Genomic DNA, 16,335 nt, shown 5'->3' on the forward strand with positions numbered 1-16,335 from the left:
ATAGTGAGGGCTGAGGGTGTGAGAGGGATAGTGAGACCTGTGAGTGTGAGTGGGATAGTGAGGTGTGTGAGTGTGATGTATAGTGAGGGGTGTGGATGTGAGAGGGATAGTGAGACCTGTGAGTGTGAGAGGGATAGTGAGGCCTGTGGGTGTGAGAGGGATAGTGAGGTCTGTGGGTGTGAGAGTGATAGTGAGGCCTGTGAGTGTGAGAGGGATACTGAGCCCTCTGAGTGTGAGAGGGATAGTGAGGCCTGTGAGTGTGAGAGGGATAGTGAGGCCTGTGAGTGTGAGAGGGATCGTGAGGCCTGTGGGTGTGAGAGGGATAGTGAGGCCTGTGAGTGTGAGGGATAGTGAGGCCTGTGAGTGTGAGAGGGATAGTGAGGCCTGTGAGTGTGAGAGGGATAGTGAGGCCTGTGAGTGTGAGAGGGATAGTGAGGCCTGTGAGTGTGAGAGGGATAGTGAGGCCTATGGGTGTGAGAGGGATAGTGAGGCCTGTGGGTGTGAGCAGGATAGTGAGGCCTTTGGGTGTGAGAGGGATAGTGAGACCTGTGAGTGTGAGAGGGATAGCGAGGCCTGTTGGTGTGAGAGGGATAGTGAGGTGTGTGAGTGTGAGAGGGATAGTGAGGCCTGTGAGTGTGAGAGGGATAGTGAGGCCTGTGAGTGTGAGAGGGATAGTGAGGCTTGTGGGTGTGGGCAGGATAGTGAGGCCTGTGGGTGTGAGAGGGATAGTGAGGCCTGTGAGTGTGAGAGTGGGAGTGAGGTCTGTGAGTGTGAGAGGGATAGTGAGGCCTGTGGGTGTGAGAGTGATAGTGAGGTCTGTGAGTGTGAGAGTGATAGTGAGGCCTGTGAGTGTAAGAGTGATTGTGAGGCCTGTGGGTGTGAGAGGGATAGTGAGGCCTGTGAGTGTGAGAGGGATAGTGAGGCCTGTGGGTGTGAGACGGATAGTGAGGCCTGTGGGTGTGAGAGGGATAGTGAGGCCTGTGAGTGTGAGAGGGATAGTGAGGCCTGTGGGTGTGAGACGGATAGTGAGGCCTGTGGGTGTGAGAGGGAGAGTAAGGCCTGTGAGTGTGAGAGGGAGAGTGAGGCCTGTGAGTGTGAGAGGGATAGTGAGCTCTGTGGGTGTGAGAGTGATAGTGAGGCCTGTGAGTTTGAAAGTGAGGCCTGTGAGAGTGATAGTGAGGCCTGTGGGTGTGAGAGTGATAGTGAGGCCTGTGAGTGTGAGGGGGATAGTGAGGCCTGTGAGTGTGAGAGGGATAGTGAGGCCTGTGAGAGGGATAGTGAGGTCTGTGGGTGTGAGAGGGATAGCGAGGCCTGTGAGTGCGCAAGGGATAGTGAGGACTGTGAGTGTGAGAGGGATAGTGAGGCCTGTGAGTGTGAGAGGGATAGTGAGGCCTGTGAGTGTGAGAGGGAGAGCGAGGCCTGTGAGTGTTAGAGGGATAGCGAGGCCTGTGGGTGTGAGAGGGATTGTGAGGCCTGTGTGTGTGAGAGGGATAGTGAGGCCTGTGGGTGTGAGAGGGATATTGAGGCCTGTGGGTGTGAGAGGGATAGTGAGGCCTGTGGGTGTGAGAGGGATAGTGAGGCCTGTGGACGTGAGAGGGATAGTGAGGCCTGTGGGTGTGAGAGGGATAGTGTGGCCTGTGAGAGGGATAGTGAGGTCTGTGGGTGTGAGAGGGATAGTGAGGCCAGTGAGTGTGAGAGGGATAGTGAGGCCAGTGAGCGTGAGAGGGATAGTGAGGCCTGTGAGTGTGAGTGATAGTGAGGCCTGTGAGTGTGAGAGGGATAGTGAGGCCTGTGAGTGTGAGTGATAGTGAGGCCTGTGAGTGTGAGTGATAGTGAGGCCTGTGAGTGTGAGAGAGATAGTGAGGCCTGTGGGTATGAGAGGGATAGTGAGGCCTGTGAGTGTGAGAGGGATAGTGAGGGCTGTGAGTGTGAGAGGGATAGTGAGGCCTGTGGGTGTGAGCGGGATAGTGAGGGCTATGGGTGTGAGAGGGATAGTGAGGCCTGAGAGTGTGAGAGGGATAGTGAGGCCTGAGAGTGTGAGAGGGATAGTGAGGCCTCTGGGTGTCGGCGGGATAGTGAGGCCTGTGAGTGTGAGAGGGAGAGTTAGGCCTGTGAGTGTGAGTGTGATAGTGAGGCCTGGGGTGTGGGAGTGATAGTGGGGCATGAGAGACGGATAGTGAGGCCTGTGAGAGGGATAGTGAGGATTGTGAGAGGGATAGTGAGGCCTGTGAAAGGGATAGTGAGGCCCGTGTGTGTGAGAGGGATAGTGAGGCCTGTAAGCGTGAGAGGGATAGTGATGCCTGCGAGTTTGAGAGGGATATTGAGGCCTGTGAGTGTGAGAGGGATAGTGAGGCCTGTGTGTGTGAGAGGGATAGTGAGGCCTGTGAGTGTGAGAGGGATAGTGAGGCCTGTGAGTGTGAGAGGGAGAGTGAGGCCTGTGGGAGTGAGAGTGAGGCCTGTGGGTGTGAGAGTAATAGTGAGGCCTGGGAGTATGAGAGGGATAGTGAGGCCTGTGGGCGTGAAAGGGATAGTGAGGCCTGCGGTTGTGAGAGGGGTAGTGAGGCCTGCGATTGTGAGAGGGGTAGTGAGGCCTGCGAGTTTGAGAGGGATAGTGAGGCCTGCGAGTGTGAGAGGGATAGTGAGGCCTGCGAGTGTGAGAGGGATAGTGAGGCCTGCGAGTGTGAGAGGGATAGTGAGGCCTGTGAGTTTGAGAGGGATAGTGAGGCCTGTGGGTGTGAGAGGGATAGTGAGGCCTGTTTGTGTGATAGTGAGGCCTGTGAGTGAGAGAGGGATAGTGAGGCCTGTGAGTGTGAGAGGGATAGTGAGGCCTGTGGGTGTGAGCGGGATAGTGAGGCCTGTGAGTGTGAGAGGGATAGTGAGGTCTGTGAGTTTGAGAGGGATAGTGAGGGCTGTGGGTGTGAGAGGGATAGTGAGACCTGTGGGTGTGAGACGGATAGTGAGGCCTGTGGGTGTGAGAGGGAGAGAGAGGCCTGTGAGTGTGAGAGGGATAGTGAGGCCTGTGAGTGTGAGAGGGATAGTGAGGCCTGTGAGTGTGAGAGGGAGAGGGAGGCCTGTGAGTGTGAGAGGGAGAGTGAGGCCTGTGAGTGTGAGAGGGAGAGTGAGGGCTGTGAGTGTGAGAGGGAGAGTGAGGCCTTTGAGTGTGAGAGGGATAGTGAGGCCTGTGCGTTTGAAAGGGATAGTGAGGCCTATAAGTGTGAGAGGGATAGTGAGGCCTGTGAATGTGAGAGGGATAGTGAGGCCTGTGGGTGTGAGAGGGATAGTGAGGCCTGTGAGTGTGAGAGGGATAGTGAGGCCTGTTGGTGTGAGAGGGATTGTGAGGCCTGTGAGTGTGAGAGGGATAGTGAGGTCTGAGAGTGTGAGAGTGATAGTGAGGGCTGTGAGTGTGAGAGGGATAGTGGGGCCTGTGAGTGTGAGAGGGATAGTGAGGCCTGTGGGTGTGAGAGGGAGAGTGAGGCCTGTGGGTGTGAGAGGGATAGTGAGGCCTGTGGGTGTGAGAGTGAAAGTGAGGCCTGTGAGAGTGAGCAGGATAGTGAGGCCTGTGAGTGTGAGGGATAGTGAGGCCTGTGAGTGTGAGAGGGATAGTAAGGCCTGTGAGAGGGATAGTGAGGCCTGTGAGAGGGATAGTGAGGCCTGTGAGTGTGAGAGGGATAGTGAGGCCTGTGAGTGTGAGAGGGATAGTGAGGCTTGCGAGTGTGAGAGGGATATTGAGGCCTGTGAGTGTGAGAGGGATAGTGAGGCCTGGGAGTTTGAGAGGGATAGTGAGGCCTGTGAGTGTGAGGGAGAGTGAGGCCTGTGAGTGTGAGAGGGTTAGTGAGGCCTGTGAGTGTGAGAGGGATAGTGAGGCCTGTGAGTGTGAGAGGGATAGTGAGGCCTGTGAGTGTGAGAGGGATAGTGAGGCCTGTGAGTGTGAGAGGGATAGTGAGGCCTGTGAGTGTGAGAGGGATAGTGAGGCCTGTGGGTGTGAGAGGGATAGTGAGGCCTGTGGGTGTGAGAGGGATAGTGAGGCCTGTGGGTGTGAGAGGGATCGTGTGGCCTGTGGGTGTGAGAGGGATAGTGAGGCCTGTGGGTGTGAGAGGCATAGTGAGGCCTGTGAGTGGGAGAGTGAGGCCTGTGAGTGTGAGAGGGATAGTGAGGCCTGTGAGTGTGAGAGGGATAGTGAGGGCTGTGGATGTGAGAGGGATAGTGAGGCCTGTGTGTGTGAGAGGGATAGTGAAGCCTGTGGGTGTGAGAGGGGTAGTGAGGCCTGTGTGTGTGAGAGGGATAGTGAGGCCTGTGGGTGTGAGGCCTGTGGGTGTGAGAGGGATAGTGAGGGCTGTGGGTGTGAGAGGGATAGTGAAGCCTGTGAGTGTGAGAGGGTTAGTCAGGCCTGTAGGTTTGTGTGGGATAGTGAGGCCTGTGGGTTTGTGTGGGATAGTGAGGCCTGTGAGTGTGAGAGGGATAGTCAGGCCTGTGAGTGTGAGAGGGATAGTGAGGCCTGTGAGTGTGAGAGGGATAGTGAGGCCTGTGAGTGTGAGAGTGATAGTGTGGTCTGTGGGTGTGAGAGGGATAGTGAGGCCTGTGAGTGTGAGAGGGATAGTGAGGCCTGTGAGTGTGAGAGGGATAGTGAGGCCTGTGAGTGTGAGAGGGATAGTGTGGTCTGTGAGTGTGAGCGGGAGAGTGAGGCCTGTGAGCGTGAGGGGGATAGTGAGGCCTGTGAGCGTGGGAGGGATAGAGGCCTGAGGGTGTGAGAGGGATAGTGAGGCCTGTGACTGTGAGAGCGATAGTGAGGCCTGTGGGTGTGAGAGTGATAGTGAGGCCTGTGAGTGTGAGAGGGATAGTGAGGCCTGTGGGTGTGAGAGGGATAGTGAGGCCTGTGAGTGTGAGAGGGATAGTGAGGCCTGTGAGTGTGAGAGGGATAGTGAGGGCTGTGAGTGTGACAGGGATAGTGAGGCCTGTGAGTGTGAGAGGGATAGTGAGGCCTGTGAGTGTGAGAGGGATAGTGAGGGCTGTGAGTGTGACAGGGATAGTGAGGCCTGTGAGTGTGAGAGGGATAGTGAGGTCTGTGAGTGTGAGAGGGATAGTTTGGCCTGTGAGTGTGAGAGGGATAGTGAGGCCTGTGAGTGTGAGAGGGATAGTGTGGCCTGTGAGTGTGAGAGGGATAGTGAGGTTTGTGAGTGTGAGAGGGATAGTGAGGCCTGTGAGTGTGAGAGGGATATTGAGGCCTGTGGGTGTGAGCAGGATAGTGAGGCCTGTGAGTGTGAGAGGTATAGTGAGGCCTGTGAGCGTGAGAGGGATAGTGAGGCCTGTGAGTGTGTGAGAGTGACAGTGAGGCCTGTGGGTGTGAGAGTGATAGTGTGGCCTCTGAGTGTGAGAGGGAGAGTGAGGGCTGTGGGTGTGAGAGTGATAGTGAGGCCTGTGGGTGTGAGAGGGATAGTGAGGCCTGTGGGTGTGAGAGGGATAGTGAGGCCTGTGAGTGTGAGAGGGCGAGTGAGGCCTGTAGGTGTGAGAGTGATAGTGAGGCCTGTGAGTGTGAGAGGGATAGTGAGGCCTGTGGGTGTGAGAGTGATAGTGAGGCCTGTGAGTGTGAGAGGGATAGTGAGACCTGTGGGTGCGAGAGGGATAGTGAGGCCTGTGAGTGTGAGAGAGATAGTGAGGCCTGTGAGAGGGAGAGTGAGGCCTGTGGGTCTGAGAGTGATATTGAGGCCTGTGAGTGTGAGAGGGATAGTGAGGTCTGTGAGTGGGAGAGGGATAGTGAGGCCTGTGGATGTGAGCAGGATAGTGAGGCCTGTGAGTGTGAGAGTGATAGTGAGGCCTGTGAGTGTGAGAGGGATAGTGAGGCCTGTGGGTGTGAGAGGGATAGTGAGGCCTGTGAGTGTGAGAGGGATAGTGAGGCCTGTGGGTGTGAGATGGATAGTGAGGCCTGTGGGTGTGAGAGGGACAGTGAGGCCTGTGGGTGTGAGCTGGACAGTGAGGCCTGTGGGTGTGAGAGGGACAGTGAGGCCTGTGAGTGTGAGCGGGCCAGTGAGGCCTGTGAGTGTGAGAGGGATAGTGAGGCCTGTGAGTGTGAGAGGGATAGTGAGGCCTGTGAGAGGGAGAGCGATAGTGAGGCCTGTGAGTGTGAGCGGGATAGTGAGGCCTGTGGGTCTGAGAGTGATATTGAGGCCTGTGAGTGTGAGAGGGATAGTGAGGTCTGTGAGTGGGAGAGGGATAGTGAGGCCTGTGGATGTGAGCAGGATAGTGAGGCCTGTGAGTGTGAGAGTGATAGTGAGGCCTGTGAGTGTGAGAGGGATAGTGAGGCCTGTGGGTGTGAGAGGGATAGTGAGGCCTGTGAGTGTGAGAGGGATAGTGAGGCCTGTGGATGTGAGCAGGATAGTGAGGCCTGTGAGTGTGAGAGTGATAGTGAGGCCTGTGAGTGTGAGAGGGATAGTGAGGCCTGTGGGTGTGAGAGGGATAGTGAGGCCTGTGAGTGTGAGAGGGATAGTGAGGCCTGTGGGTGTTAGATGGATAGTGAGGCCTGTGGGTGTGAGAGGGACAGTGAGGCCTGTGGGTGTGAGCTGGACAGTGAGGCCTGTGGGTGTGAGAGGGACAGTGAGGCCTGTGAGTGTGAGCGGGCCAGTGAGGCCTGTGAGTGTGAGAGGGATAGTGAGGCCTGTGAGTGTGAGAGGGATAGTGAGGCCTGTGAGTGTGAGAGGGATAGTGAGGCCTGTGAGTGTGAGCGGGATAGTGAGGCATGTGGGTGTGAGATTTTGAACCTTGCGGTGCATTGGGAACGCGATTCCCAAACTGTGGAGGTGGGATTTGGGGAGAGCAGCCCTGAGCTCAGAAAGCAAACTGAACCTGTTCTAACTTTGGTAGGAACACTTCACCCCAGAATGTAAGTTCAAGGAGTCCGTCTTTGAGAATTACTATGTGACATACTCCTCGGTCCTGTACCGGCAGCGGGAGTCTGGGAGGTCCTGGTACCTCGGCATCAACAAGGAAGGCCAGACCATGAAAGGCAACAGGGTGAAGAAGACCAAGAGAGCGGCGCATTTTCTACCCAAACTCATTGAAGGTAAAAAAAAACACTCGGCCTTCATCTCCTCAGCCTCCATCTTCCTCCCTTCCTCTTGCAAAGGCCTTGACTGTGATTGGGGTTCAGTTCCATGGGCCCCCATAAGGTACCCCAATTTGTTCCTGGGATGTGGGCGTCGCTGGCAAGGCCGACATTTATTGCCCATCCCTAGTTGCCCTTGAGAAGGTGGTGGTGAGCCGCCTTCTTGAACCGCTGCAGTCCGTGTGGTGAAGGTGCTCCCACAGTGCTGTTAGGGAGGGAGTTCCAGGATTTTGACCCAGCGACGATGAAGGAACGGCCGATATATTTCCAAGTCAGGATGGTGTGTGACTCGGAGGGGAACTTGGAGGTGGTGGTGTTCCCACGCGCCTGCTGCCCTTGTCCTTCTAGGTGGAAGAGGTCGCAGGTTTGGGAGGTGCTGTCAAGGAACCTGTGCATGAGCCCACACGGTGAATGCCAACTGTCTCCTTGGCCACCAATCCCGATTTGACCGCTGTCCGCCATCGCCTGACGCACACGCCCTCCACCGGCGATCAGGGGTGGGAACACCAGCTGGTTCCTTTCCACTCTCCGTTCGCTAGCCCAGGGTTGTTGAGGCACGTGGCAGCCTGACCTGCAGCTGAGAGGAGATAACACAACACGGAGCAGGAATCGAACTTGGGATCTTCCTGGTCTGTGTGACTCAGTACCACAGCGGGCTGTCAGAGTTCTCTCGCATGACGACAATCCAGGGGTATCGGGGACTTCCTGCAGCGCTCCGACAATCGGTGCTTGCTCACTTTACCAGCTCAGCTCTTGCACTAGGAAGGCCTAGATTCTGTCCCCTAGAGGGAGAGGTCGCTGGACTCTGTCTGCGAGGGAGAGGGCATCCCCCGATTTCCATGGCTCCACCATTGGCGGCCGTGCCTTCAGCTGTCTGGACCCTATGCTCTGGAATTCCCTCCCTAAACCTCTCCGCCTCACTCTCCTCCTTTAAGACGTTCCTTAAAACCTACCTCTTTGACCAAGCTTTTGGTCACCTGCCCTAATATCTCCTTATGTGGCTCGGTGTCAAATTTTGTCTGATAATCGTTCCTGTGAGGTGCCTTGGGTGGTGTTGCTACGTTAAAGGCGCTATATAAATGCAAGTGTTGGTGTCTGACTGTCCCGTGCCTTCTCTTGCAGTGGCCATGTACCGGGAGCCATCGCTGCACGAGCTGGTGGAGGAGCCTCCGGACGGCAAGAAGGCCGCTAAGACGGTGGGCGGGACCACGACCATGAACGGCGGGAAGGAGGCACCCCCGAAGATGGGGACGTAGTCGGAGGGCGCCGGCGGCAGCAACAAGGGGGGGGGGGGGGAGGGTGGGGGCACGGGGTGGGAGGGGGAGGGGGCGCAGGGTGGCGATCTTCCCGCCGGGGTGGGGGGGGGAGGGGTGTGGTGTTCCGCGCGGAATGGAGACTGCCTCGACCCAAACCGTCCCGCCAACAAGAAGAGGGCACTAACGGCTGTTGGACACAACTAGAGGAAAACACCCCGCCTAACCCGTGGGTGATCAAAAGCGGCACCCGCTTTGCAGAAGGCATTCTACCATCCTTTTGATACAGGCTGCAACCTTGCCAAGTCTCCACGGCTTGCCGTGCCCGTCTATCGGCAGGAGGGAGGGCGGATTGGGGGGGCCCGGGGAAAGGGGCAGTCGGGCATTAGACGGGTGCAAACCGCGGAGAGATTAGCTTACCTTTCCCCTGCCACCGCCCCCCGCCCCACTCAGGACCATGGCCAACTCCTCCCCTCTGCCTCGGGACCCCGTCCGATGGGGGTTTAGGGGCCGGGACCACACCCCACCCCCCCCACCACCCCAACCCGGCTTCCAGCCTCAGAGACCGACGCTCCGTCACCGCCGCTTCACCGTCTGGCCCTGCCACTGGGCGGTGGGCTTCCCGCTGCGTGGGCGGGCATTGCCAGGGACCAGCATGGCCGCTCCAGCTCCGCCTTCAACATGGGGATAGCAGGAGGCCATTCAGCCCCTCAAGCCTGTTCCGCCATTCAGTGAGATCGTGGCTGATCGGTATCTTAACTCCAGCTTCCTGCCTTGGTTCCCTGAATACACTTACACACAAAAATCAATCTCAGTTTTGAAATTTTCAATTGACCCCCAGCCTCGACAGCTTTTTTAGGGGCGGGCGTTCCAGATTTCCACCACCCTTTGTGTGAAGATCTGCTTCCTGACATCACCCCTGAACAGCCTGGCTCTAATTTTAAGGTTACGCCCCCTTGTTCTGAACTCCCCCCACCAGAGGAAATAGTTTCTCTTTATCCACCCCTTAATCTTCTATACTCAAGGACACACAAGCCCATATCAATCTCAGCTCCAGGCACTGAAGAGTCCTCAGCTACTGGGCAGGCCTGTTTGCAATAAGGTTTGTCACCTTTCATTCCACGGAACAACACAGTCAGGGACTCCCCAGCCCATTATCTACCAGTTTGCAATATGTACTCCCTCAGATAGAAACTTACTGCACAGAATGGGGACTATTCGGCCCATCGTGTCTGGGCCGGCTCTTTTCTAGAACAATCAAAAACCTGCCCCGCTCTCTCCCCATAGCCCTGTATCATTCCCAAACTAATCCCACTTCCCCGCTCTCTCCCCATAGCCCTGTATCAATCACATACTAATCCCACTGCCCCGCTCTCTGCCCATAGCCCTGTATCAATCCCCAAACTAATCCCACTGCCCCACTCTTTCCCCATAGCCCTGTATCAATCCCAAACTAATCCCACTGCCCCGCTCCTCCCCATAGCCCTGTATCAATCCCAAACTAATCCCAATGCCCCGCTTTCTCCCCATCACCCTGTATCAATCGCAAACTAATCCCACTGCCCCGCTCTCTCCCCATAGCCCTGTATCATTCCCAAACTAATCGCACTGCCCCGCTCTCTCCCCATAGCCCTGTATCAATCCCAAACTAATCCTACTGCCCCGCTCTCTCCCCATAGCCCTGTATCAATCCCAAACTAATCCCACTGTCCCGCTCTCTCCCCATAGCCCTTTATCATTCCCAAACTAATCCCACTGCCCCGCTCTCTCCCCATAGCCCTGTATCAATCCTAAACTAATCCCATTGCCCCGCTCTCTCCCCGTAGCCCTGTATCAATCCCAAACTAATCCCACTGCCCCACTCTCTCCCCATAGCCCTGTACCAATCCCAAACGAATCCCACTGCCCCGCTCTCTCCCCATAGCCCTGTATCAATCCCAAACTAATCCCACTGCCCCGCTCTCTCCCCATAGCCCTGTATCAATCCCCAAACTAATCCCATTGCCCCGCTCTCTCCCCATAGCCCTGTATCAATCCCCAAACTAATCCCACTGCCCCGCTCTCACCCCATAGCCCTGTATCAATCCCCAAACTAATCCCACTGCCCCGCTCTCTCCCCATAGCCCTGTATCAATTCTAAACTAATCCCACTGCCCCTCTCTCTCCCCATAGCCCTGTATCAATCCCTAAACTAATCCCACTGCCCCGCTCTCTCCCCATAGCCCTGTATCAATCCCAAACTAATCCCACTGCCCCGCTCTCTCCCCATAGCCCTGTATCAATCCCCAAACTAATCCCACTGCCCGGCACTCTCCCCATAGCCCTGTATCAATCCCAAACTAATCCCACTGCCCCGCTCTCTCCCAATAGCCCTGTATCAATCACCAAACTAATCCCACTGCCCCGCTCTCTCCCCATAGCCCTGTATCAATCCCAAACTAATCCCACTGCCCCACTCTCTCCCCATAGCCCTGTATCAATCCCAAACTAATCCCACTGCCCCGCACTCTCCCCATAGCCCTGTATCAATCCCCAAACTAATCACACTGCCCCGCTCTCTCCCCATAGCGCTGTATCAATCCCAAACTAATCCCACTGCCCCGCTCTCTCCCCATAGCCCTGTATCAATCCCAAACTAATCCCACTGCCCCGCTCTCTCCCCATAGCCCTGTATCAATCCCTAAACTAATCCCACTGCCCCTCTCTCTCCCCATAGCCCTGTATCAATCCCTAAACTAATCCCACTGCCCCGCTCTCTCCCCATAGCCCTGTATCAATCCCAAACTAATCCCACTGCCCCGCTCTCTCCCCATAGCCCTGTATCAATCCCCAAACTAATCCCACTGCCCGGCACTCTCCCCATAGCCCTGTATCAATCCCAAACTAATCCCACTGCCCCGCTCTCTCCCCATAGCCCTGTATCAATCACCAAACTAATCCCACTGCCCCGCTCTCTCCCCATAGCCCTGTATCAATCCGAAACTAATCCCACTGCCCCACTCTCTCCCCATAGCCCTGTATCAATCCCAAACTAATCCCACTGCCCCGCACTCTCCCCATAGCCCTGTATCAATCCCCAAACTAATCACACTGCCCCGCTCTCTCCCCATAGCGCTGTATCAATCCCAAACTAATCCCACTGCCCCGCTCTCTCCCCATAGCCCTGTATCAATCCCAAACTAATCCCACTGCCCCGCTCTCTCCCCATAGCCCTGTATCAATCCCAAACTAATCCCACTGCCCCGCTCTCTCCCCATAGCCCTGGATCAATCCCAAACTAATCCCACTGCCCCGCTCTCTCCCCATAGCACTGTATCAATCCCCAAACTAATCCCATTGCCCTCTGCTCTCCCCATAGCCCTGAATCAATCCCCAAACTAATCCCACTGCCCCGCTCTCACCCCATAGCCCTGTATCAATCCCCTGCCCCGCTCTCTCCCCATAGCCCTGTATCAATCCCCAAACTAATCCCACTGCCCCGCTCTCTCCCCATAGCCCTGTATCAATCATATACTAATCCCACTGCCCCGCTCTCTCCCCATAGCCCTGTATCAATCCCCAAACTAATCCCACTGCCCCGCTCTCTCCCCATAGTCCTCTATCAATCCCAAACTAATCCCACTGCCCCGCTGTCTCCCCATCGCCCTGTATCAATCCCAAACTAATCCCACTGCCCCGCTCTCTCCCCGTAGCCCTGTATCAATCCCAAACTAATCCCACTGCCCCACTCTCTCCCCATAGCCCTGTACCAATCCCAAACGAATCCCACTGCCCCGCTCTCTCCCCATAGCCCTGTATCAATCCCAAACTAATCCCACTGCCCCGCTCTCTCCCCATAGCCCTGTATCAATCCCCAAACTAATCCCATTGCCCCGCTCTCTCCCCATAGCCCTGTATCAATCCCCAAACTAATCCCACTGCCCCGCTCTCACCCCATAGCCCTGTATCAATCCCCAAACTAATCCCACTGCCCCGCTCTCTCCCCATAGCCCTGTATCAATTCTAAACTAATCCCACTGCCCCTCTCTCTCCCCATAGCCCTGTATCAATCCCTAAACTAATCCCACTGCCCCGCTCTCTCCCCATAGCCCTGTATCAATCCCAAACTAATCCCACTGCCCCGCTCTCTCCCCATAGCCCTGTATCAATCCCCAAACTAATCCCACTGCCCGGCACTCTCCCCATAGCCCTGTATCAATCCCAAACTAATCCCACTGCCCCGCTCTCTCCCAATAGCCCTGTATCAATCACCAAACTAATCCCACTGCCCCGCTCTCTCCCCATAGCCCTGTATCAATCCCAAACTAATCCCACTGCCCCACTCTCTCCCCATAGCCCTGTATCAATCCCAAACTAATCCCACTGCCCCGCACTCTCCCCATAGCCCTGTATCAATCCCCAAACTAATCACACTGCCCCGCTCTCTCCCCATAGCGCTGTATCAATCCCAAACTAATCCCACTGCCCCGCTCTCTCCCCATAGCCCTGTATCAATCCCAAACTAATCCCACTGCCCCGCTCTCTCCCCATAGCCCTGTATCAATCCCTAAACTAATCCCACTGCCCCTCTCTCTCCCCATAGCCCTGTATCAATCCCTAAACTAATCCCACTGCCCCGCTCTCTCCCCATAGCCCTGTATCAATCCCAAACTAATCCCACTGCCCCGCTCTCTCCCCATAGCCCTGTATCAATCCCCAAACTAATCCCACTGCCCGGCACTCTCCCCATAGCCCTGTATCAATCCCAAACTAATCCCACTGCCCCGCTCTCTCCCCATAGCCCTGTATCAATCACCAAACTAATCCCACTGCCCCGCTCTCTCCCCATAGCCCTGTATCAATCCGAAACTAATCCCACTGCCCCACTCTCTCCCCATAGCCCTGTATCAATCCCAAACTAATCCCACTGCCCCGCACTCTCCCCATAGCCCTGTATCAATCCCCAAACTAATCACACTGCCCCGCTCTCTCCCCATAGCGCTGTATCAATCCCAAACTAATCCCACTGCCCCGCTCTCTCCCCATAGCCCTGTATCAATCCCAAACTAATCCCACTGCCCCGCTCTCTCCCCATAGCCCTGTATCAATCCCAAACTAATCCCACTGCCCCGCTCTCTCCCCATAGCCCTGGATCAATCCCAAACTAATCCCACTGCCCCGCTCTCTCCCCATAGCACTGTATCAATCCCCAAACTAATCCCATTGCCCTCTGCTCTCCCCATAGCCCTGAATCAATCCCCAAACTAATCCCACTGCCCCGCTCTCACCCCATAGCCCTGTATCAATCCCCTGCCCCGCTCTCTCCCCATAGCCCTGTATCAATCCCCAAACTAATCCCACTGCCCCGCTCTCTCCCCATAGCCCTGTATCAATCATATACTAATCCCACTGCCCCGCTCTCTCCCCATAGCCCTGTATCAATCCCCAAACTAATCCCACTGCCCCGCTCTCTCCCCATAGTCCTCTATCAATCCCAAACTAATCCCACTGCCCCGCTGTCTCCCCATCGCCCTGTATCAATCCCAAACTAATCCCACTGCCCCGCTCTCTCCCCATAGCCCTGTATCAATCCCAAACTAATCCCACTGCCCCGCTCTCTCCCCATTGCCCTGTATCAATCCCAAACTAATCCCACTGCCCCGCTCTCTCCTCATAGCCCTGTATCAATCCCAAACTAATCCCACTGTCCCGCTCTCTCCCCGTAGCCCTGTATCATTCCCAAACTAATCCCACTGCCCCGCGCTCTCCCCATAGCCCTGTATCAATCCCAAACTAATCCCACTGCCCCGCTCTCTCCCCATAGCTCTGTATCAATCCCAAACTAATCCCACTGCCCCGCTCTCTCCTCATAGCCCTGTATCAATCCCAAACTAATCCCACTGCCCCGCTCTCTCCCCATAGCCCTGTAGCAATCCCAAAACTAATCACACTGCCCCGCTCTCTCCCCATAGCCCTGTATCAATCCCAAACTAATCCCACTGCCCCGCTCTCTCCCCATAGCCCTGTATCAATCCCAAACTAATACCACTGCCCCGCTCTCTCCCCATAGCCCTGTATCAATCCCCAAACTAATCCCACTGCCCCGCTCTCTCCCCATAGCCCTGTATCGATCCCCAAACTAATCGCACTGCCCCGCTCTCTCCCCATAGCCCTGTATCAATCCCCAAACTAATCCCACTGCCCCGCTCTCTCCCCATAGCCCTGTAACAATCCTAAACTAATCCCACTGCCCCGCTCTCTCCCCATAGCCCTGTATCAATCCCCAAACTAATCCCACTGCCCCGCTCTCTCCCCATAGCCCTGTAACAATCCAAAACTAATCCCACTGCCCCGCTCTCTCCCCATAGCCCTGTATCAATCCCCAAACTAATCCCACTGCCCCGCTCTCTCCCCATAGTCCTCTATCAATCCCAAACTAATCCCACTGCCCCGCTGTCTCCCCATCGCCCTGTATCAATCCCAAACTAATCCCACTGCCCCGCTCTCTCCCCATAGCCCTGTATCAATCCCAAACTAATCCCACTGCCCCGCTCTCTCCCCATTGCCCTGCATCAATCCCAAACTAATCCCACTGCCCCGCTCTCTCCTCATAGCCCTGTATCAATCCCAAACTAATCCCACTGTCCCGCTCTCTCCCCGTAGCCCTGTATCATTCCCAAACTAATCCCACTGCCCCGCGCTCTCCCCATAGCCCTGTATCAATCCCAAACTAATCCCACTGCCCCGCTCTCTCCCCATAGCCCTGTATCAATCCCAAACTAATCCCACTGCCCCGCTCTCTCCTCATAGCCCTGTATCAATCCCAAACTAATCCCACTGCCCCGCTCTCTCCCCATAGCCCTGTAGCAATCCCCAAACTAATCACACTGCCCCGCTCTCTCCCCATAGCCCTGTATCAATCCCAAACTAATCCCACTGCCCCGCTCTCTCCCCATAGCCCTGTATCAATCCCAAACTAATACCACTGCCCCGCTCTCTCCCCATAGCCCTGTATCAATCCCAAACTAATCCCACTGCCCCGCTCTCTCCCCATAGCCCTGTATCAATCCCCAAACTAATCCCACTGCCCCGCTCTCTCCCCATAGCCCTGTATCGATCCCCAAACTAATCGCACTGCCCCGCTCTCTCCCCATAGCCCTGTATCAATCCCCAAACTAATCCCACTGCCCCGCTCTCTCCCCATAGCCCTGTAACAATCCTAAACTAATCCCACTGCCCCGCTCTCTCCCCATAGCCCTGTATCAATCCCCAAACTAATCCCACTGCCCCGCTCTCTCCCCATAGCCCTGTAACAATCCAAAACTAATCCCACTGCCCCGCTCTCTCCCCATAGCCCTGTATCAATCCCCAAACTAATCCCACTGCCCCGCTCTCTCCCCATAGTCCTCTATCAATCCCAAACTAATCCCACTGCCCCGCTGTCTCCCCATCGCCCTGTATCAATCCCAAACTAATCCCACTGCCCCGCTCTCTCCCCATAGCCCTGTATCAATCCCAAACTAATCCCACTGCCCCGCTCTCTCCCCATTGCCCTGTATCAATCCCAAACTATTCCCACTGCCCCGCTCTCTCCTCATAGCCCTGTATCAATCCCAAACTAATCCCACTGTCCCGCTCTCTCCCCGTAGCCCTGTATCATTCCCAAACTAATCCCACTGCCCCGCGCTCTCCCCATAGCCCTGTATCAATCCCAAACTAATCCCACTGCCCCGCTCTCTCCCCATAGCCCTGTATCAATCCCAAACTAATCCCACTGCCCCGCTCTCTCCTCATAGCCCTGTATCAATCCCAAACTAATCCCACTGCCCCGCTCTCTCCCCATAGCCCTGTAGCAATCCCCAAACTAATCACACTGCCCCGCTCTCTCCCCATAGCCCTGTATCAATCCCAAACTAATCCCACTGCCCCGCTCTCTCCCCATAGCCCTGTATCAATCCCAAACTAATCCCACTGCCCCGCTCTCTCCCCATAGCCCTGTATCAATCC

General features: G+C 55.8%; 1 protein-coding gene across 1 annotated transcript in view; it reads left to right on the forward strand.

Moving 5' to 3' along the window:
- LOC147090543 (fibroblast growth factor 11-like) overlaps positions 1–8,352 on the forward strand; it is a 370,019-nt gene extending 361,667 nt beyond the window's left edge. Inside the window, exons 4-5 of the mRNA XM_085977062.1 lie at positions 6,856–7,054; positions 8,219–8,352. Coding sequence (XP_085833188.1) covers positions 6,856–7,054; positions 8,219–8,352 — 333 coding nt within the window. The remainder of the gene's footprint in view (positions 1–6,855; positions 7,055–8,218) is intronic.
- Positions 8,353–16,335: the final 7,983 nt, after the last annotated feature.

Source organism: Somniosus microcephalus, unplaced genomic scaffold, assembly GCF_052327205.1.
Source record: "Somniosus microcephalus isolate GS21.2 unplaced genomic scaffold, FLI_Smic_1.0 unresolved_chr4, whole genome shotgun sequence".
Classification (NCBI taxonomy): Eukaryota; Metazoa; Chordata; class Chondrichthyes; order Squaliformes; family Somniosidae; genus Somniosus; species Somniosus microcephalus.